The sequence below is a fragment of the Rhipicephalus sanguineus genome, chromosome 10, assembly GCF_013339695.2.
Source record: "Rhipicephalus sanguineus isolate Rsan-2018 chromosome 10, BIME_Rsan_1.4, whole genome shotgun sequence".
In the NCBI taxonomy this organism is placed as follows: Eukaryota; Metazoa; Arthropoda; class Arachnida; order Ixodida; family Ixodidae; genus Rhipicephalus; species Rhipicephalus sanguineus.
The window spans coordinates 27,637,007-27,655,404 of record NC_051185.1 but is presented as its reverse complement, the minus strand read 5'-3'; the positions used below and the strand labels follow the sequence as shown (position 1 = coordinate 27,655,404).

Sequence of the window (18,398 nt, the reverse complement as noted above, 5' to 3'; positions counted from 1 at the left end):
GAATCAGCGGTCGTACAGCAAAGCAACGCGGCTGATATTCAGAAGCAAAATCTTGTCACGATACACGACATCAGCTCACGATGCGTTTCTTTTTCACGGGCGTGCTCTTTTTTTTTTTTAATTTTAGACAGCGCCATCACCGCAACATTTCGTATATATGTATAGAATTAATGAAAGTCGCTTCCTATATAGAGAGCCTGTGAGACATATAACGGAGGAAACGTGTTGCTGTGGCACCTTCAGGGAGGGACAAGTCCAATTCCGGGATAGCCGCACAAATGTCAAGAGGATAACAAGCGTGCCCCTCCCCCCAGCCCCTCCCCACAACGGCTGCCTCACATCTACAATCAGTGCACGTTCATCCACAATCAGTGCAAACCCAGCAGCGTTAGACTATATTATACTCAAATCGTATAGCACCACTCTGTGTATCTCCCAGAGCAGTCCAGTTCCGGAATTGTCCAATACCACAAAGCGCCTCGAACGAAAACAAATGCCCTCCCCCACGTCCTGTCCTGTCATGCACGCGAACAATCGGCGCACACCGGCGGTCAATCCCTCGCAGCGTGCGCCAGCCATGCCTCTGACGGCATCGCTGAACTGTCCCTCGCATGCAAGAGCCGAAGAGGCCTTGTCCGCGAGCTTCGAACGACCGAACCAAAACCGAAGAGCAACAAAGGCACTGCCGGCGTTTCTCCTCTTCAGTGTCTCCCTCCTCCACTCCTTATCCATACGTCCTCCCCCACCAGCATCACGGAACGGAGAACCGCAGAGGAGGAGAAGAACTCCTCGCGTCCTCGCCCTCTCGGATACCTGCCTCACGCACCACGGCGCGGCTCTAGGTGGTGTAGTGGCGCGCATGCACCTGTCTTCTCCCCCCGCGGCCAAGATGGCGCCGTCAGGTGTCGCTCCGCTCGGTGGCGTCGGCGGGGGGAAGAAGAAACTCGCGATTGGGGGCGAGAAGGTACCCTGGTCTCTCCCACCTGCGCCGCCAACACACCGGCGCTGCACCAGCCGGCATCGGCGGCAGGCCAGGCGTAACGGCCGCATGGCTCGCTGACGGCGCTGCCGAGAGAAGCCCGCCAAACAGGTTGGCAGCCATGGCGGACGAGCAGGAGACTGGTTTTTCGGGTTTAGCCGGTAGCCCTGAACAACCGACGAGCGAGGACCGGGTCGGGCCGTCAGCAACACCGACAGCCGCCGCTCGCGGTGCCCACAGGTGGGTTGCTGCACCCGTGCTCTCTCCTTCATGTACGGTCCACTTATTGTCTTCTACCAAAATGTGCGTGTTCCTTGTGCAACCTGTGTGGGTGTATACCATCCTGTTCTTCTCGCGCGCGCCGCGCCGCACCGCTAAAATCAAGGCGCGCCAAGCTGTGTCCCGTCTTCGTCACCTTCGGCGACACCTTCTGGAACGTCGTGGTACGGGCACGTCCGGCATCGACCTCACCGACGACTTCGGGGGCAACCCGGGGACGAGGAAGACGACGTCGCCCCTGGGATTATGACACGTCGTCGCCTTATTCCAACGGCGATGGCGGCGACTTCTCTTTTTCTCTCGCTTTGTTCTCCGTCCCTGCTTGATGATGACGTGGACGCGCGTCGCTCTCGATCGTGACTTCGAGCCGTGAAGGCGTCTTACACGAACTTTGTGTGCCGTGCTTTCGTGTTTCCGAACGCGAGTCGTCTGCTGGGGGAAACAGAAAATGTCTTCTGCTACGTCATTAGAGTTCTAGAAGGATCAGCCGCGGCACGTCGTCTGCTAAGGGGATAATACCACAACGAAAAAAGCAAAAGAAGGCCTCGCTCGGGCGCGCAGAGCAAGGTATTTCGTGTCGCTCGCTCGCTTCGTGGAAGTGGCGAGGCGTAGTAGGCATAAAGATCGCATCTGTGTTTTTTCTCGCAAGCCTTGAGAGAGTTGCGCCTGCGTGTTACAGAGCGTCTCCCCGAAGCCCTTGTGTGCAAATTGCCTGGCAGAGCTAGGCGCTAGACCCTTGCGCGGTCGCATGCAGACGATGCTCCGTTTACCGGACGATACGATCTCCTCCGTGGTTCGGCCTAACGACCTCCTTTATAAAAAAGCGCGTACGGCTTTGTGATTGGCTGCTGGAGCCACGTCGTAGTCGATATTGAAATATCGGGAGCGTGCAACGTGTTCGCGTTTCCGCGCGCTTTTGCAACAGCTGTTACGCGATTTCCGTGCTTCTATAACCTTGATTGACGTTAAGTGTTTGTGATGTGGTGTGATGTGTGTAGTTAAGAGATGTTCGCTTCGTCGTGTAAGATCTTTCGTTGTTCATGTTTACAGTTCGGTGTAACAGCGTTTCGTTGGTCCTTTTAGTTTCAAGTTCTGTTTTCCTGTGCGTCCACAGTCGGTAGTCTCAAAACCGTGTTAGCGTTAAGTCTTGGCCTGCAGAACGGTTCAAAGCGTCCGACCTATTGTCTTTGTACGTCTGTATGCGAATCGCGAACTGTCATGGTTGAGACATATTATATGGACCATCGCGAACTGTCACATTTGAGACGTACTATACGGACCACTTTTAAACTGAAACTATGTGCAGATTAGTTGCAGGCAGGTTTGGGTTTCGCTTTATATTCAAACGCTAACTGTAGGGAACTCTGAAACCTCGTTTCTCGGGGGGTCGTTGAGCTCTCGACTACGCTTGTCAGGTGTCGGGAAGCAGGAACTGGACGGGTGGAGAGCGAAACAGCGTAGCCGAAACGTCGCATCGCAGCCTCTTCATGCAGGAACGAGCGGAGTGGTTCTCTAGAAACAAGGAAGGTGCGCAGTATCTTTCTCAGTGTACAGTGCACTTCTGTCATCGCGGAGAGCGGAGAAGATGTAGCCGAAACGGTCGCGTCATCGAAGCCACTTTCGGATGAACGTGTGCATGGTACTTCTGCTAAGCATTAGCCGCGGTCGTATTTTGGAAAAGTTTAGTTAGTTTAGTTTCCTTATTTCAAACGACCATGTTTACATGGTTGTTTGACGTGTTGACATGTCTACATAGATGTGTGAGGCATATGGGAGTAAAAACAGCTTGACAAAGATCCCTGACAAAGAGAAGGCGCAGTAATCCTCTGAGCACTATGCACTTCTATCATCGCGGAGAGCAAATAGGCGTGCCGAAATGTCGCAGTGAAATACTTGCACGAACGAGTCGTAGAATCGACAGTGACAGTTAAAGATCAACGGAAAGGTTCAGAAACGTTCAGAGTTTCATTTTCCTGTCATCGCGGAGATCGAATGGGCATAGCCGAAACGTCACGTTAGTATAGTGATCGTCGTCTTTCTGTAACAGCGGGTAATCCTGTAACAGTGCAGTGTCCTGGGTGTTCACTGCCCGTTTTTTCTTTGTTTTTTTTTTTTGCGCTAGTCTGCCACCCTGTTCACGAACCAACTAGCCCACGTAAGAACCCAGGTGGTTAATCGTTTCTAGGACGAAAATTGCCCGGTAACTAAGAGGTGTGATCAAGGTGAGGAAAGACGTACCTCTGCAGCCCTTCTACTATGTAGGCGCCATACTTCTATGGAGCACGGATCAGCTTTATCTCGCTCCTGTCAGTACACTCCTTCCTTCGGCAAAGAGAGCGAAATCGGCAACATCCGAAACGTCCCGAGTCGCTGCTTTTACGCACGAAGCGGACATTCTCCGGAGGGTTCTCGGCGCCTTCACAGATAGGACGAAAATTCCGCAGAAGGGTCTAGCGATCCGCGACCGGGAGCCAACAACACCGTGCTCGCGACCCCCTCGTAGTGCTCTAGTCAGAGACAGTCAGTTCAGAAGAAGGATGAAGTTTGCTTGTGGGGGAGGCGGTAGTGCGGGGTTTTGGCGACGAGGGTGGGGGAGGAGTAAAACGGGGGGGGGGGGGGGGGGGGGGGGGGGGGGGGGGAGGGTTGAGGATGCAGGCGCCTCAAAAAGGCTTTTGTATACCTGCAGGATAGCTCTTGGTTCGTCGAACCCATTGTATACACGTAGTACGAGGAACAGCGCCATTCGGGCTTGACCAGCGGCCCCTCTCCTTCGCCTTTTGTGCTCACGTCCACGCGCCTTTTTCGTACGCGAAGGTGATGACGCGTCTCTTTCGCCTCGCCGCCGCTGCACGTTTATCTGTTTTCTCTTTTTCCGCATACGTACACTTCGCCTACAATAGAAAGCCCTGCTGGGAACGTAAAAAAAAATATAGGCAAAAACTGTTTACTCTGAAGACCTCGACAAAAGCTCTGTCCCACTCCCGTAGATACACTCCCTCACTCTCTAATTCTACCTGTCTGAACGATAGAAAAAAAACTTCACGGATGCACGCGGCAGCCACCTTTAATCGATTCTCGCTTCTAAAAGCTTTTCTATTTTTATTCGTCGTTCGTTTATATTCAAAATGCCGTCTTTGTTTATTTCTTTGAGTTCCTTCCTCGTAGGCAGCCGGATGTGGCTATCATCAAAGCAGCCCCCCCCCCCTCCTCCCGTCTTCGCCATCAGGAACGCGTGAAGTGTCCTTTCATTTCACTCCAGCGGCTACCGATCATTACTTTGCAGTCGTCCCTTCCAAACCTCACAGCCCCCCCGTCATTCGTGGCGAAGGTTATCTTTCAGAAGATGGCGACGCGAAACCGAAAATGTGCGGTGTCCTCAAACCTTCGCGAGATTCCGCGAGACCTGCGTGCGAGCTAATAATCGTCAGGAAGTGAGGACCTATAAATATGACGGGAAAGCTAGCGAGAAAACAAAAATGAAACTGCTGGCAGTCTTTTACTCTTTGGTTCGTGCTCATGCGGAGGGTGTGAAGTATCAAAAACCTTCGAGCCTCCAAGATGATGTCATTTCCGTTTATTTCGGCGAGATGCTTCACGCGTGCCACTGTCCCACGCGTAAAGGCATCAAACGCGTGCGAATGCGCGAGCGAGCGAGATAAGAAAGAAGGAAACTACTCGCTGTGTTTTCAGTGTTCCGCATCGCTTGTTCCAAGCGCGCCAAGCGCTAGCGATATTTATACGCAAGCGTCACGCAATGTTGTTTATACATGCGCTGGCAGAAGTAACCATTTCTCGCGCCGCAGTACCTTGCGTTTCTTTCCTTTACTGTCTCTTTTATTTATTTTTACGCTTATCCGACTGCGGCAACTCGAGATTCGACCTCTCTCGAGCAAGAACCGACCGAGCGGTGACGTTTCCACAAGGCGCGAGAGCTGTAAGAAATATGGCGGCGCGCGCGGGTGGAGGGATGACGTCAGCGTCGAGAGCAGACGACGCCGCTTACTGCGCCGTACAGAAATTGGCCGCCTCTTCATGGCCTCACTGGCATATTTCTTTTTTGCTTTGCTTTTCTGGCGCTACTCTTCCTTCTCGACGCTGACTCCGCCTGCATTTTGGAAGCTGATTCGCTCATCCGATAAACCCGCGTCCTCCGAAGGTGTTGTGCCAAGAAAGAATGAAAAGAAGGATAAAATAAACGAAGAGGACACGTGACGGCCGTGCACGCAGGTGGTCAGTCACTGTCCTGAGAAAACACAAACAGACGTGATTCCATGGCGAAGGCAGCTCTCGTTGTCGTCTGCTATGGTCGTCTGCTACTCGACATCGAAGTTTTAAACAAAAAAGAACCGTTAGCTTTTCACAACGCTTTATTAGGTGTTCTTTTTCCTTCACGGTCGCGAGTTTGAAGAAACGTAACAGCGAGGGGTGTTTTCGTTTTGCCGCGGAAATCTTTTGCAGCCTTGGCTTTATATCAGACATCAAAATCGAACGATTTGTGAGGGGAAAATGGGCGTACCATGACTCTATTTTAATTCATCCAAGACGCTGTGTAAGGCCACGGAGGCGCATTTTTATACGGCTTTGTTTTCTTCTCCATAAATGCGCCTGCTGTCTCGATAAGATCTAGTTTAAACTCTATTCAAGTCGTGAAGTTTGTTCAACGACATCAAGTATCCATTTCGTAAGCTATTAGGCCTACAATTTTGCCGTAATACATACGAAACTGCGGACTATACACACGGCTATGGTTCACGTCCCCCAGCGAATCAAGTTTTTGTGGTTTTAGTCCATACTTCAGAAGCAGCAGTCATGTGACGGATATTAAGCCAATGACATCATGGAGCTCACTGTTTTTGATGTACACGTCTACTCTGCCTTTATTTATTTATTTCGCGACATCTGCATTTGAGCAGACGACGTAACGTCGAACTTGCTTCTACACGACGCTACAAAGACGTCGTCTACACCGTTGCAGACGACGTAAAAATCCAACATCGTTAGCAGACGACTTCAAAATGTCGTCTGCACAAGTTGTTCCATGTCTTCTCATGAGCACGTGCTGACCCTCTTAACCGGTCACAATTGCTAATATATAAGCGCGTTAAATAAAATATACAGTGGCGAAAAAGGAAGTCTCCCGCAACGGCTTATACACCGAATAATTGGCCAGCGCGCCAAATCACCTTACAATACCTCGCTGCTGTTGGCCGCCATACACAATCGTGAAGCGCGCTAAAAAGAAATTATACCCGGATGTCCAGAGATAAACATGCTATTTTTGTACTGCGTACGCAGAGCCTGTAACCGTAGTTAAGACTTGAAGCTGCGAAGCTTTCGTTGAGGAAATAGACATTCAAGTTAACGGCTGTACGCTTTAATGATTACGCTTCGCTTCAGGAAGATTCCACGTCTCGAAGCATTAGTGTACAGTGAGAACACAATAACATGAAAAGACAACAGGCGGCTCCTGAACCACGAAACATGTACAGTCGTGATTAATATGAAAGGGAACACAGAATTTGCGTTTAAGCAACGATTACTCGTGATGTGCGGATACGAAGTGACGTATTGACTTGTAAGAGATGCCCTATAACGATCGAAGATTTAGTGTTATGAACACTTTTGTCTTCTGCAACTGCGTTTAGCCCCTGTGACCATTTATAGGAAATTTCAGTTTTCCCTTTTATATTTCTCGCGATTGTACATCCTACTACGCTTCCGATACACAAAGGAGAGACTTCGTAGTGGAAAAACGAATTGTGTACGTTTGTGTACACGGCGTGGTGTTAGATTTCTGTTTCAGACTTCCGCTCTGAGAGCCGGAAGAAACAGGCGACTTGCTAGCAGACGACGCGAGGAAGCAGACGACAGTGCGGAAAAAAACAGACGCCTGCTGGTCGTCTGTTCGTCGGCATGCGAGCAGACGGCGTCCGGCCAAGATGGCGACCGTGGAGAGGGTCGGCGCGTTCAAAATGGCGCCAACCTCCTTGCCGGCACCTGGAATTACCTGGCCGCCGGCGGTGGGAGGCGGCGCTCGTTCAAGGCGCCCCGCGATGCAACAACAAAAAAGAAAAAGAAACTTAGAAGACAAAAAAGAAACAGGAATAAAGAGAGAATGGCGCCGCTGTAAGTGGCGAAGCGGGCGCTGGCAACAGCGCCTCTGTCGGGAGCGGCGAGCGTCGGTGCACGACGCGCCAGGCCGATACCACGTCGCATGTACATTATTATTTATTTTTAGCAAACGAGCGCGCTGCGACAGGCGTTCGATGAAACAGTGTTTGCGCCGTACGTGCTTAATGTATTTTGTGAACTCCACAGCTGCTTAATCAAACAAGTCAATTTGTTAGCTTCCCGCGAGAACGTTTTGTCCATGCGCTCATCTTATTCACTTGCCTCTGAATCGAACTGAATAACTGTAACGTCATAACGGTGTAGAGTACGATAGCATAACCTTTGTCACAATAATATAGTGAATTAAGAAAGAAAGAAAGAAAGAAAGAAAGAAAGAAAGAAAGAAAGAAAGAAAGAAAGAAAGAAAGAAAGAAAGAAAGAAAGAAAGAAAGAAAGAAAGAAAGAAAGAAAGAAAGAAAGAAAGAAAGAAAGGCAATGCATACATGAAAGGCCGTTTGAATCGCCGATTCAAGATTCTTTACCTTTGAGTTAATTTAATTTCAATTCAAAAATTTAATTTCAAAAATAACTCAAGACAGGGAACTCTGACAGTTGGTTTAAGAACACAGGACCTGCCGACCAAACAGGCAATATTAGAATAAACGCCCTAAACCAAGATTATTAAATAATGTTACGTTATTTTTACAAGGTCAAAGCCGTCACCTGCACAATATTAAAAAGTCCATGCCGGACTACACAATTACACAGTATTGGTGTTTCCTGATTGCTTCGTTCCTGATATTGTCTGAATCTTTATTGCAACCGCCCGATTCTTGGGCCGTCGTGTTATTAGGTGCGCGCATCCTATTTCTAGCATCAACGATATCATCATCACATCGACAATCTTGGACGTCTCATGGTTTATATGAAACGTGTATCACGACGGTGTCAATAAAGCTAACTCAAAAAGAAATATTTACAGGATGTCCTTTTTCTGCCCCAAATACTGGATTTTGTGCAAACGTGTGGGCGCACGCATAATAAAGAATACAAATAAACAAAAGCGTGTTGCATAACCCCGATTTTCCTCTTAAATTGCCGATGTGCTACTGGCAATTCATCCACCAAATTTTAGCTCGGACTGCACTTGACTTAGTACAAAGTTTTGTGTTATTATAATAAAGAAAGAAATCACTCCATCTTCAACGCCATCATAGTTTTAGTTAAAAACTTTTTATTACAGACGGGCCACTCATCTGCAGAAGCGTTCACGACGCGTCTGGCACTTCAGGAAAGACGCGAATACAAAGACATCACATCACAGCACTCGAATTTACGCAAAAGCCTCACAGCAGGCACGTAGGCAAGGGGGGGGGTGCCCCCCCCCCCCCCGAAATTCGTCCGGCCTTCTATTTTCCCGGGCAACTTTTGTTTTATATTTGCCATGGAAATACTTTCTTTCGAACAATTAGGCCTTGGCCCCCCCCCCCCCCCCCGAAAAAAAATCCTGGCTACGCGCCTGCCTCACAGTGAATACTTAATATTGAAAGCAGTCAATCGCAGTGCTGAAGCTTAAACAGCTCTTAATTTTTTAAATTTTCAAACGTGTATTTCTACAAGACTCCTTAGGCTGTTTTCACCAAAATCACTGAAACATCACAAAACGATTATGCCATCTTACAAAACGTACTCGGTGTACAACGTACTCGTTCCCCTATCGCGAATAACATTTCTCTTGATTTTTAAGATGATGCTATATATTATTATGTTCCGCATAAAAATTGCGAATTTTCGTAGTTTTGTATTGTATTTTCGTATTTTCTATTTCTAGTATTGTCATTCACATTTACGTACCCACTCTTCCTGAGCCCGAATGGGGCCTGCAGTATTTCTAAATGAATAAATAAATAAATAAAATATAGCGCGCCGCACGCGAACTACCCCGTTGCCCTCGAAATCAGACGCGAGGGGACGCTAACAACCACCCCGATTCTGACAGCGCGACCGAGTTACGTCGCTCCAGTTTACACGAACGTTTTGCAAACGAGTCGACGTGGCGTGGCTCCCATAACGTCACCGCGCAGTTTGCTCTGAATATGCAACATACGAGAGAGAGAGGGAAAGAAAGAGAGAGAGAGATACAGAGGGAGTGTTGAGCAACTGCTCGCGCACTCATTAAAACGGTGCACCATTGCGACAGGTTTATTACCTATAGACACGTGAGGAGGGCAATCACTTGATACACTGACAGAATGGTGTATCTCCAAGGGCTACTGGCAGCAATTTTCGAAGTTGACTTTACTCTGCCGTATAAATCTGTATACGGAGACGGCTGAGAGCAAGTGTGAAGCTCAGTAAACGCTAATATATGTTTGATATTAAAGCCGATTTTTAAAATTATTTTACTTATTTTCAATATTGCGACTCCTTTCTGGCTGTTACACTGCAGGGTGGGAAAATCTACAACATTGAAAGCAAATATACAAACAGCATACTACATGTAAGCAGCGCACCTACTGGCATCAACACTATCGTGACGTCAGGGTAAAGTGTCAATTCTGGTGACTTCACGCACCAGTCTGGCTTGTTGTGATGACGCCAGGTACCAAAACTTCCAAAATGGCCGCTTATGCGTCACCAAGAGAGCCCCGGTGCGGAGCGGCCGTGCAAACGTCACGATATCTTACGCGTGAAGTTCATACAGTGTTGTGACGTCAGGGTACAGTAGGAACCGAAACTGACTTTTAAAAACATATTGTAATTACTTTTTAAAGGTGCACGCATGCTTACCAGTACACTTTCTACGCTCTTGAGGACTTGGCCTTCCATTTGACGCAAAAAAAAAAAAAAATTGTGTGAGTACCCTTTTCAGATGAACAGCTTGAGCTGTGACACCGTTCCTAACGTTCGTATAAACGCGGCAGAGTTTAGGAATTGATCTCGGTATCTTCTGAGCTCGTCCAGCAAGAGTTAAACACAGCGCAATAGTCCATTTGTCTGTATATTTTTCTGCCTTATTTTTTGATCACATGATTTATCTATTAGCCATACCGAACTGATTTAGCCAAAACAAAAGACGGAACCGTATGCGAGACCAGAAGAATCTGAGCATTTCGTCTGGACTGACGAAGACGAAGTGCTTGCTTCCCTCGAAACACACAGAATTCGGGGAGGTCATCTTGGCATCTCCTGACGTCATCTGAGTATGCGTGAACTATAGCGTCATAGTCCTTTAGCGCAAGAGTAATTATCTATAGGTTGCGCTGTACTGCACTGACTTGTTCGAAAGAAAGGTAAGGGACCGTATAGCAGACGACATCGAGCATTTCGTCTGGACCGATGAAGTAGGAGGGCACGTTTGTCTAGCAATATGTGCTGAATGCAGGGAGTGATAATGAAGTAGAAAGTAGAAAGAAAGAAAGAAAGAAAGAAAGAAAGAAAGAAAGAAAGAAAGAAAGAAAGAAAGAAAGAAAGAAAGAAAGAAAGAAAGAAAGAAAGAAACGTGACGTCGCAGTGTGTTTATTTCGCTTCATCGAATACAAACAGTAATTCGGCGCCTTGTTTCGCAGGAACAATTTACATTCTTTTTGTTTTCTTTTCTCTCCGAAAAGAAAATTACTTCCTCCATCAGCTAGCAGAACGACCGGGCAGCGAAACACACAACCACGGTACACACTGAGGAAAAAAACAAAACAACAACAAAAAGACACTCAGAAAAAGAGGTATACGTCGAACGAACGCTGTCGAAAGGATAGATAATTGGCCGCAAACATGCGCGCCTTGAGAGGAGGAGATGTACAGAGGGGAGAGGAGGAAAGAGCGCATGAAAGGTCAGCGCCTGAGCTTGACGCTTTCCTTCTCGTTCTCTGACGTGGAGAGAAGGCAAGGGAGAGAGAAGCCACGTGCGCTTGATGACGTAGGCAATGGTCTCCGCAGCCGCCGCTCGCAACAGGTCACCGGCTTTTTTGGACGCGAGGCATAGGCAGGGAAAATTACCTGTGCGCGCGAGTTTTGTTGATTGAGTGCCCATGCAAAGAAGGGGCGTTTTTTTTTTTTAATGGTGTCTTGTCTCTGTGTGCCGTTTGTTTGGCTCGCAGAAATGTGTGGGTTGAGAGATGAAGATTAAATCGCATCGTTTAAAATTTCCTCACTTTATTTTTTGCATTCTTCAGTCATTTTCTTAATGGTCTCAAGCCTGCGGCTTGCTCGAGCCAAGTTTTTCGTTTGTAGATGCCATCCGTATATTTATACATATATATTTTTTGATGTTGCAGAAAGAACGCTGTCTTTGCGGCATCATTTACGAATTGGCTCACAATTTGAAAAAAAAAAAACACACACAAAAAAACAAGAATAACAAGAAGAAGATATAAAGGCTTTATTGTTCTGAGAAAGACAGAACCACGATCAACGCGAATGCAGTTTGTGTACGGTCTCATTTAAGAGTCTATAGCAGTAAAACTTAATCGTTTCTTGTTTTGTTTCGTTTGTTTCTTTGGTTTATTCCGTATTTCTTTGCTGGCCTGGATTCTTGCGCTTCCTCTGGTTCCTTCTTTGGTTGGTCAGTTTTGCTTTTCGTTTTTTTTTTTCTAAAGCAAGCGTTGAATTTCAGATGGTACGGCGACGAAAAAAAGAAACGAAGAGAAAACTTGTCGCTGCTTTCTTTTTTTAACCCTTTTTCAGTTCTTCGACTCTCATAATTTCCAAACCTAAATAAAAAGCATACAGATAACATCAGATATGTTCTCCTTGGCGCACATGATATGCATCGTATAATCGTGATATGCATTAGTATGTTGCTGAAAATAGCGCAGTTAGACGACCCTTAAATGGGGTCCTTTGATAATTAGAATAGTTACATAACTTACAATTGACTCATCAAATGTAATCAAACTAGGTTTCCTCTGAAGAATGCAGTTCCGTCTCAAGTTTATTATAAGCGAAGTAGCGATACGCAATATACAAGGAGTCATATTACAGATTGTAAGGGGACCCACGATGAAAAATGAGTGTATTAAAAAAAAAGCGTGTTAATATGGCAAGAAGAAACAATTAAAAAAACCAGTAGGAAGCAACTCCAACAACAAAGCTATAAAAAACAGCAATAAATACATAAACAAAGATAATAATACAATAACCGTGATAAAAGTTAATAAGGACATAACGGACACACTATAACGAATTATGATGACAGAAGGAAGACATTTAGAGCTGTTTTCGAAAGTACACAGGTTAGATGACGACTCTAGATCGGGTATAGCTAAGAGTTTAGTAATGAAGTGGCTGTAGATAACAAAGACTTTATGCCGTGATTAGTGCGAACTCGTGGTAACAGTAGGCTTCCCTCTGTGGCAAAATGAGTGGGAATATACTGTTGGAGTTTTTAAAACTCTAACTATACTCCTTATTTTACTCCTTCTGTTATATTCTGGCGCCCTAAGTGGGGGCACCATACATTATATATATATATATATATATATATATATACACTTGCACGGATGCTATAGCTAGAGCGACACGTCAGCCGGTCAGCAGGAGGAGAGGATAGCCGCTATATAAGCTCGCATGCACGACGCGCCTATACAGAGTGCGGCTGCGCACGTAAATATAGCTGCAGCGCAGCGTGTGCATAATAACGCGGGCACGTGCTCGTCACGACACGCGTGCAGCACGCGCAACGCAGCCGACGAATATTTTTAGACTCCTCAGAAGGAGCGGAGTGGGAGATGAATAAGGCGGCGTTTAGTGCTCGGCCTCAATAAGGCGTCGCGCACTCAATACGGGAATGGATAAACGTGAGCACGGTATATATCTGAGCTGCAAGCATAATCTCGCATAAGAAAAGAAAGAACAAAGGAAAAAAAAGGAATATTCAAAGTGTGGTACTCACGGATTGAAATGAGAATATTCATGACTAAGTAATGCTCGTACTTTCGTTCCTAGCGTCTATAGTTCGTGTCTTATCGGCGTAATGTTGACTCGAACACTTGCATCAGCTCGAGGGCGCGGGTTCGATTCCCGGCCCCAGCGGCCGCATTTCTCTAGTGGGCGAAATGCAAAGAACGTCCGTGTGCTTAGATTTAGGTACACGTTAAGAACCCCAGGGGGTGGAAAGTAATCCGAGTCCCTTACTACGGTGTACCTCATAATCATATCGTGGTTAGGTATAGCAATTAAAACCCGAGCAATTATTATTATTAATAGCCTACTTACATCAGAACAAGTATTATTTTAGCGACCAGATTTGCAGCGACATGACGCGGTTGTCACAAGAATATTGCTCATATCCGTAAGTACTGTAGCCCACATAAATGTGTCCTGGAAAGGTGTAATTCCCCGTAGCCTACTCGCAAAGGGGCATTTCACACCCTTAAGGGCGTTCTTGGAACTCTCTTTATGGTGTTTCACATCAAGTTCCACTAGCTTCTGTAGAATGCATACGTGGATGAGCACCATCGAAACAACGAACCCAGAGGGTACAAACACAAGCACTGTTTTTTATCGTTGTGTAGCTTTTATTTTCACTGGCGCTGCCATGTCCAATGATATCTAAACAATTTAAGTACTGTGTCTCGGTAAATATTTTTATACCGTTAATGGTGCTCTTTTCCCCCGCGTGTAACACGAATACAACGACTAGCCTCAACATCATGCGACACCGAACTACTTACTGTAAGCACCGCGCCTCTATATTATACAACACAGCTCAATCCACGGATTTCACAAGTGCAATCGAATCCACAAAGTCAGCCGCAGAAGCTGCCGGAACCCACAAAGGTGCATCTTCAGTAAGAAAGTCCTTCGAAGCCAAGTGAACTCTCTTTTCAAACCCTAATAACACGGATAAGAGTGCAGAAATGGCGTTCTAACGGCATCTTTCAAGCGTGCAGACATTCGCAGACATGACGAGCCATTCACAGCAGCGAAGTTGCGCAACCAATGAGCGAACCCACCAATAAAAAACGAACCGAGACCACACGACTCCCAGGCTCAATCCGATTCGACGCGTTAATCAGAACAGCTGCTACGCGAGCAACCAATGGAAGTGCGCCCGCTCGGGGTTTGCGCCCCGCTGAGTTCTGATTGGACGGAACATCATTGGCTAGAGCCATTTATATCGCGGAGGAAAAGTAGGGCGGTGCTCTCGCAGACCGGAGCTCGGGTTTCACTTTGTGCAACGACGAACCAGCTGCTCGCGCATGCTCTGACTTCCCAGCCAGCGTTCGACCAATGGCGTCTCGTCCAGCAAGGCTTCCATCTGTTAACTGCGGTGTCGGGTATCGCATGCACAGAAGGCGCGCATGCGATAGCAGACGGCACCACGCCTCCATGCGTACGCTCTGCGCGGCTGGTGTCTGGGTAGTACTGTGCAGCATAACAGAAGTTGCAGACGGGAAGCTGGTGGAGATTTATGCTGGCTACGAGTGCTCGTGAGGTTATGCATCTGCATCGAACTTCGCGTGGTAAACGCGCGCTGTCACGTGTCGTGCATAAAGCACGCAGACGACTAGCTCTAGGCGTCTGGTTTGTGCGGCTGTGGTTTCGATAATACCGTGCAGTGTGGCGGAAGTTTGAGGCGTGTTGCTCTGGTTCGTGTGAGTTTCAGTGCCGTCCATCGTGTGGTTATGCCACCTGCACCGAACTTCGTCTCTTGATCGAGTCAGTGTGTCAAATCAATATACTTGCTGTTCGCATATACCAGTCTTGAACTAGCCCGATTATCTTTTGAGGCGTGTTTAGTCAGTTAGCTTATTAGTTACTAACTTTTTTTTTTTTTTACGCGGAGCGTAAGATGTTTGTTTTTGGGCAATAGCTGTCGTGGAAAAGTTAGCTGAAAAGTGAAGCGCTTTAAAAAGCACCTCATGAAGTTGCTTCGGTAACGTCATCTTTTCCGGTTTCTTTTCTTTTTTTTTTTTTTGCTCTAGCAAAAAAAAAAGAAATATAGGTCGCATCAATGAACGCCCGCGCGCTGAATGGCGACAAGTTCTTTTCCTTCATTTTATTTATTTATACATTCACTTAATTATTTATTTTCCTTTCTTTTTCTCTTCCCTTTTTTTTTTTGTTTTTGAAGACTGCACCTGATTACAGACGTTTCTTTTTGAAGCAGCCTTCATGAATTTACGAGACATATCATTTAACGACTTTGGCTGCGTTCGCACAAAGACGGCGTTCTCTGCTTTTTTTTTTTTTCCCCTTTTATATTCGGTATTTCGATTCGACAATTGGTGCCGGCATATTACCGACCGAACGGTTTGAGGCAACGGCGTAATCTGGGTGCTCCAGTGTGCTTCCGGCACCTACAAAAACAAAGCCTTCGAGATTAACGTCCACTGCATTGAGGAGATCCATCACTACGGCACGCGCCGTGTATCGTCGCATATTCAGTTAACACATGATCACAAAAACTTCACCGGACACTTTATTATAACAGATGAGACACCGGTACAAGCAAGGCGCCGCGATACCGTAGAATTCCCCTAGATGGCGCTACTTCCCCACATACTACACACTTCCCCACAGGGCTAAATGACGTGTTGAATGAAAAATCGTCAGGATTAGCGACGACCTTGGTGAAAGGGGTCGATAACATTCGCACCGTGTCCCCCCAGGTGCAAATTGTAGTATGCACAATACCGGAAGTACCAGTGCGCAATATCAACTTGCAAAGAGCGGTTGTCGACGCAAACAAAGAGGTATGGCGAATTAGTCGAGAGAAGGGTTTCGAGGTAGTGGATATAAACAGGGAGGTGCACAGGTGGGGCGGTTTCCAAAGAGACAGAATTCACTTCGATAAGAGGCTTGGTCATGAGGTGGGCTGGCGGCTGGCAGGACGCGCAGTAGCTTTTTTGGGGGGCACGCGGGCCCTTCAGAGTCCGGGGTAGCTAGTAACAGGGAAAACAACCAGGACTCTTTGACAGGTAGTATTGGGAAAAACCAGAAAAAAGGTAAAAGAAAAAGGGATAAGGCGCGTGTTGCAATTAGTTACATAAACATGCAGGGTGGCAGAAAAAAGGCAAAATGGTTAGAGATTGAGGAGCAGTTAAACAAAGAACAGATAGGCGTTTATGCGGTTACAGAAACACACCTTAGAGACTTGGAAGAGCCACCACATATTGAAAATTATGTTTGGGAAGGGTGCAACAGGATCATATCAGAAAGGAAAGGTGGGGGTGTAGGAATGCTAATTCACCGCGGCGCCAAATGGGTTAGAGTGAAACAGACGTGTTCAGAGCACCTCTGGGTTTTGGGCACACTAGGTGGAAAGAAAACGTGGCTAGGGGTTGCCTACTTGTGGACCGGAAATAACTGCAGAGAAAAGAATCAGGAGATAGTGGATTGCATGAGTGAGGATATTAAGGAATTTGGTAATGGGGCCGAAATCATCCTTCTAGGGGACATGAATGCCCACATACACGACCTTGACGGATATTCAGACACCAATGGGAAGTTATTACTAGATCTCTGCGAGCAACATAGTCTGGAGATAGTTAACACGGGGCCTAAATGTGACGGCCAGATCACGTGGGAAGTCGGAAACAAACAGTCAAGTATTGATTATTGTCTCATGTCTGAAGGAATTTATCACAAACTGAGAGAAATGAGAATAGACGAGGAAGGGATTAAAAGCTTGGGTATAGTGATCATAAACGAATAACATTACAAATGGATATAAAACTGGAAATGAGAGCATAGAATCAAAGTCTGGCACCTCGTATTTAAATGACAAACAAATAATAAATATAGCCACAAGAGTCGAGGAAGAAGTAGGCAAAATACCAGGCAAGGACTGGGAGTACAGTGAGCTATTAGATCTAATGACGAAAGAGATAGGGAGAGAGAAGAAAACTATTTGCTGGAAAGGAAAGAGGAAGCCAAAAAGTTGGTGGAACAAGGAAATCCGGGAAGTGATCGAGAAGCGGCGTGAAGCATCACGGAATCATAGAAGGGCAAAAAAGGACAAGCGACCGCAGGACGAAGTCAACGAAATATGGGAAATATATCTAGAGAAAAAATACATTGTGCAGAAATTGGTCGAGGCAAAAATTAAAGGCGAAAGTGAACGCTGGGTGACAGAGATTCACGAAAAAAAGGAGGCCGCACCTAGGATATTTTGGAGCCACATAAAGGCGCTAGGTAGGAAGTCTGTCACAACGCAACAACATATTCTCGATGAAGGAGGAAATCAATTGGAAGGGTACGAAGCGCTAGGTTACATTCGAAAGGTAACAGCCGATTCGTTTAAAAAGAGCGTCCAGGGGATTTCCCCGGTGAGTAAAAGTGTGGCGGAGAGAGCAACCGAGGAAGAGCTAGTGCTGGAGAATTTCAATTGGAAAAAGGCTGAAGGAAAAATTCCAAAGCGCACTGCCGCGGGTTTAGATGGTATTCCCGTTAGCCTCATTAACGAACTAGGAAATAGCACTAAAGAAGCACTGCTGAAAGCTGTACAAAAATGCTTAAAGGACAGGCAAATACCAGATAGTTGGCGAAAAGGTAGAATGAACTTAATCTATAAAGGCAAGGGAGAAAAGGATAACATTCGCTCGTATAGACCACTAACCATTACATCGGTACTATACAGGTTGGCGATGCAAGCAGTAAAAATGAAAATAGAAAAGTGGGCAGAACACAACGATATTTTGGGACAACTCCAGAATGGATTTCGAGTCGACAGGCGGTTAGACGATAACCTGTTTGTTCTCACTCAGTGTATAGAAATATCTAAAATAGAAAATAGGCCCTTGTACATGGCTTTTCTAGACATCACTGGGGCGTACGACAACGTTCATCAGGAAATTTTGTGGGATATATTGAAAGGAATTGGCATAGGCGACGACTGTATACAGCTTTTGAGGGAGATATACCGAGAAAATACAGTTTGCATAGAATGGGAAGGAATGAGTAGCAAAGAGAACGTTGAGATTAGCAAGGGGCTGAGACAGGGATGTCCTTTGTCCCCGCTGTTATTCATGCTGTACATGGTGAATATGGAAAAAGCGCTAGAAGGTAGCAACTTTGGTTTTAATCT

General features: G+C 46.5%; 1 protein-coding gene across 2 annotated transcripts in view; it reads left to right on the top strand.

Annotated features, from left to right (window-relative positions):
- Window positions 1-985: 985 nt before the first annotated feature.
- Window positions 986-18,398, top strand: part of LOC119407301 (protein grainyhead) — a 160,895-nt gene continuing 143,482 nt past the window's right edge. Inside the window, exon 1 of one of the 2 annotated variants that reach the window (XM_037674205.2) lies at window positions 986-1,219. In XM_037674205.2, the coding sequence (XP_037530133.1) occupies window positions 1,101-1,219 (119 nt within the window). In that variant the 5' untranslated portion in view covers window positions 986-1,100. The remainder of the gene's footprint in view (window positions 1,220-18,398) is intronic. The other variant, XM_037674206.2, reaches the window with a different exon arrangement.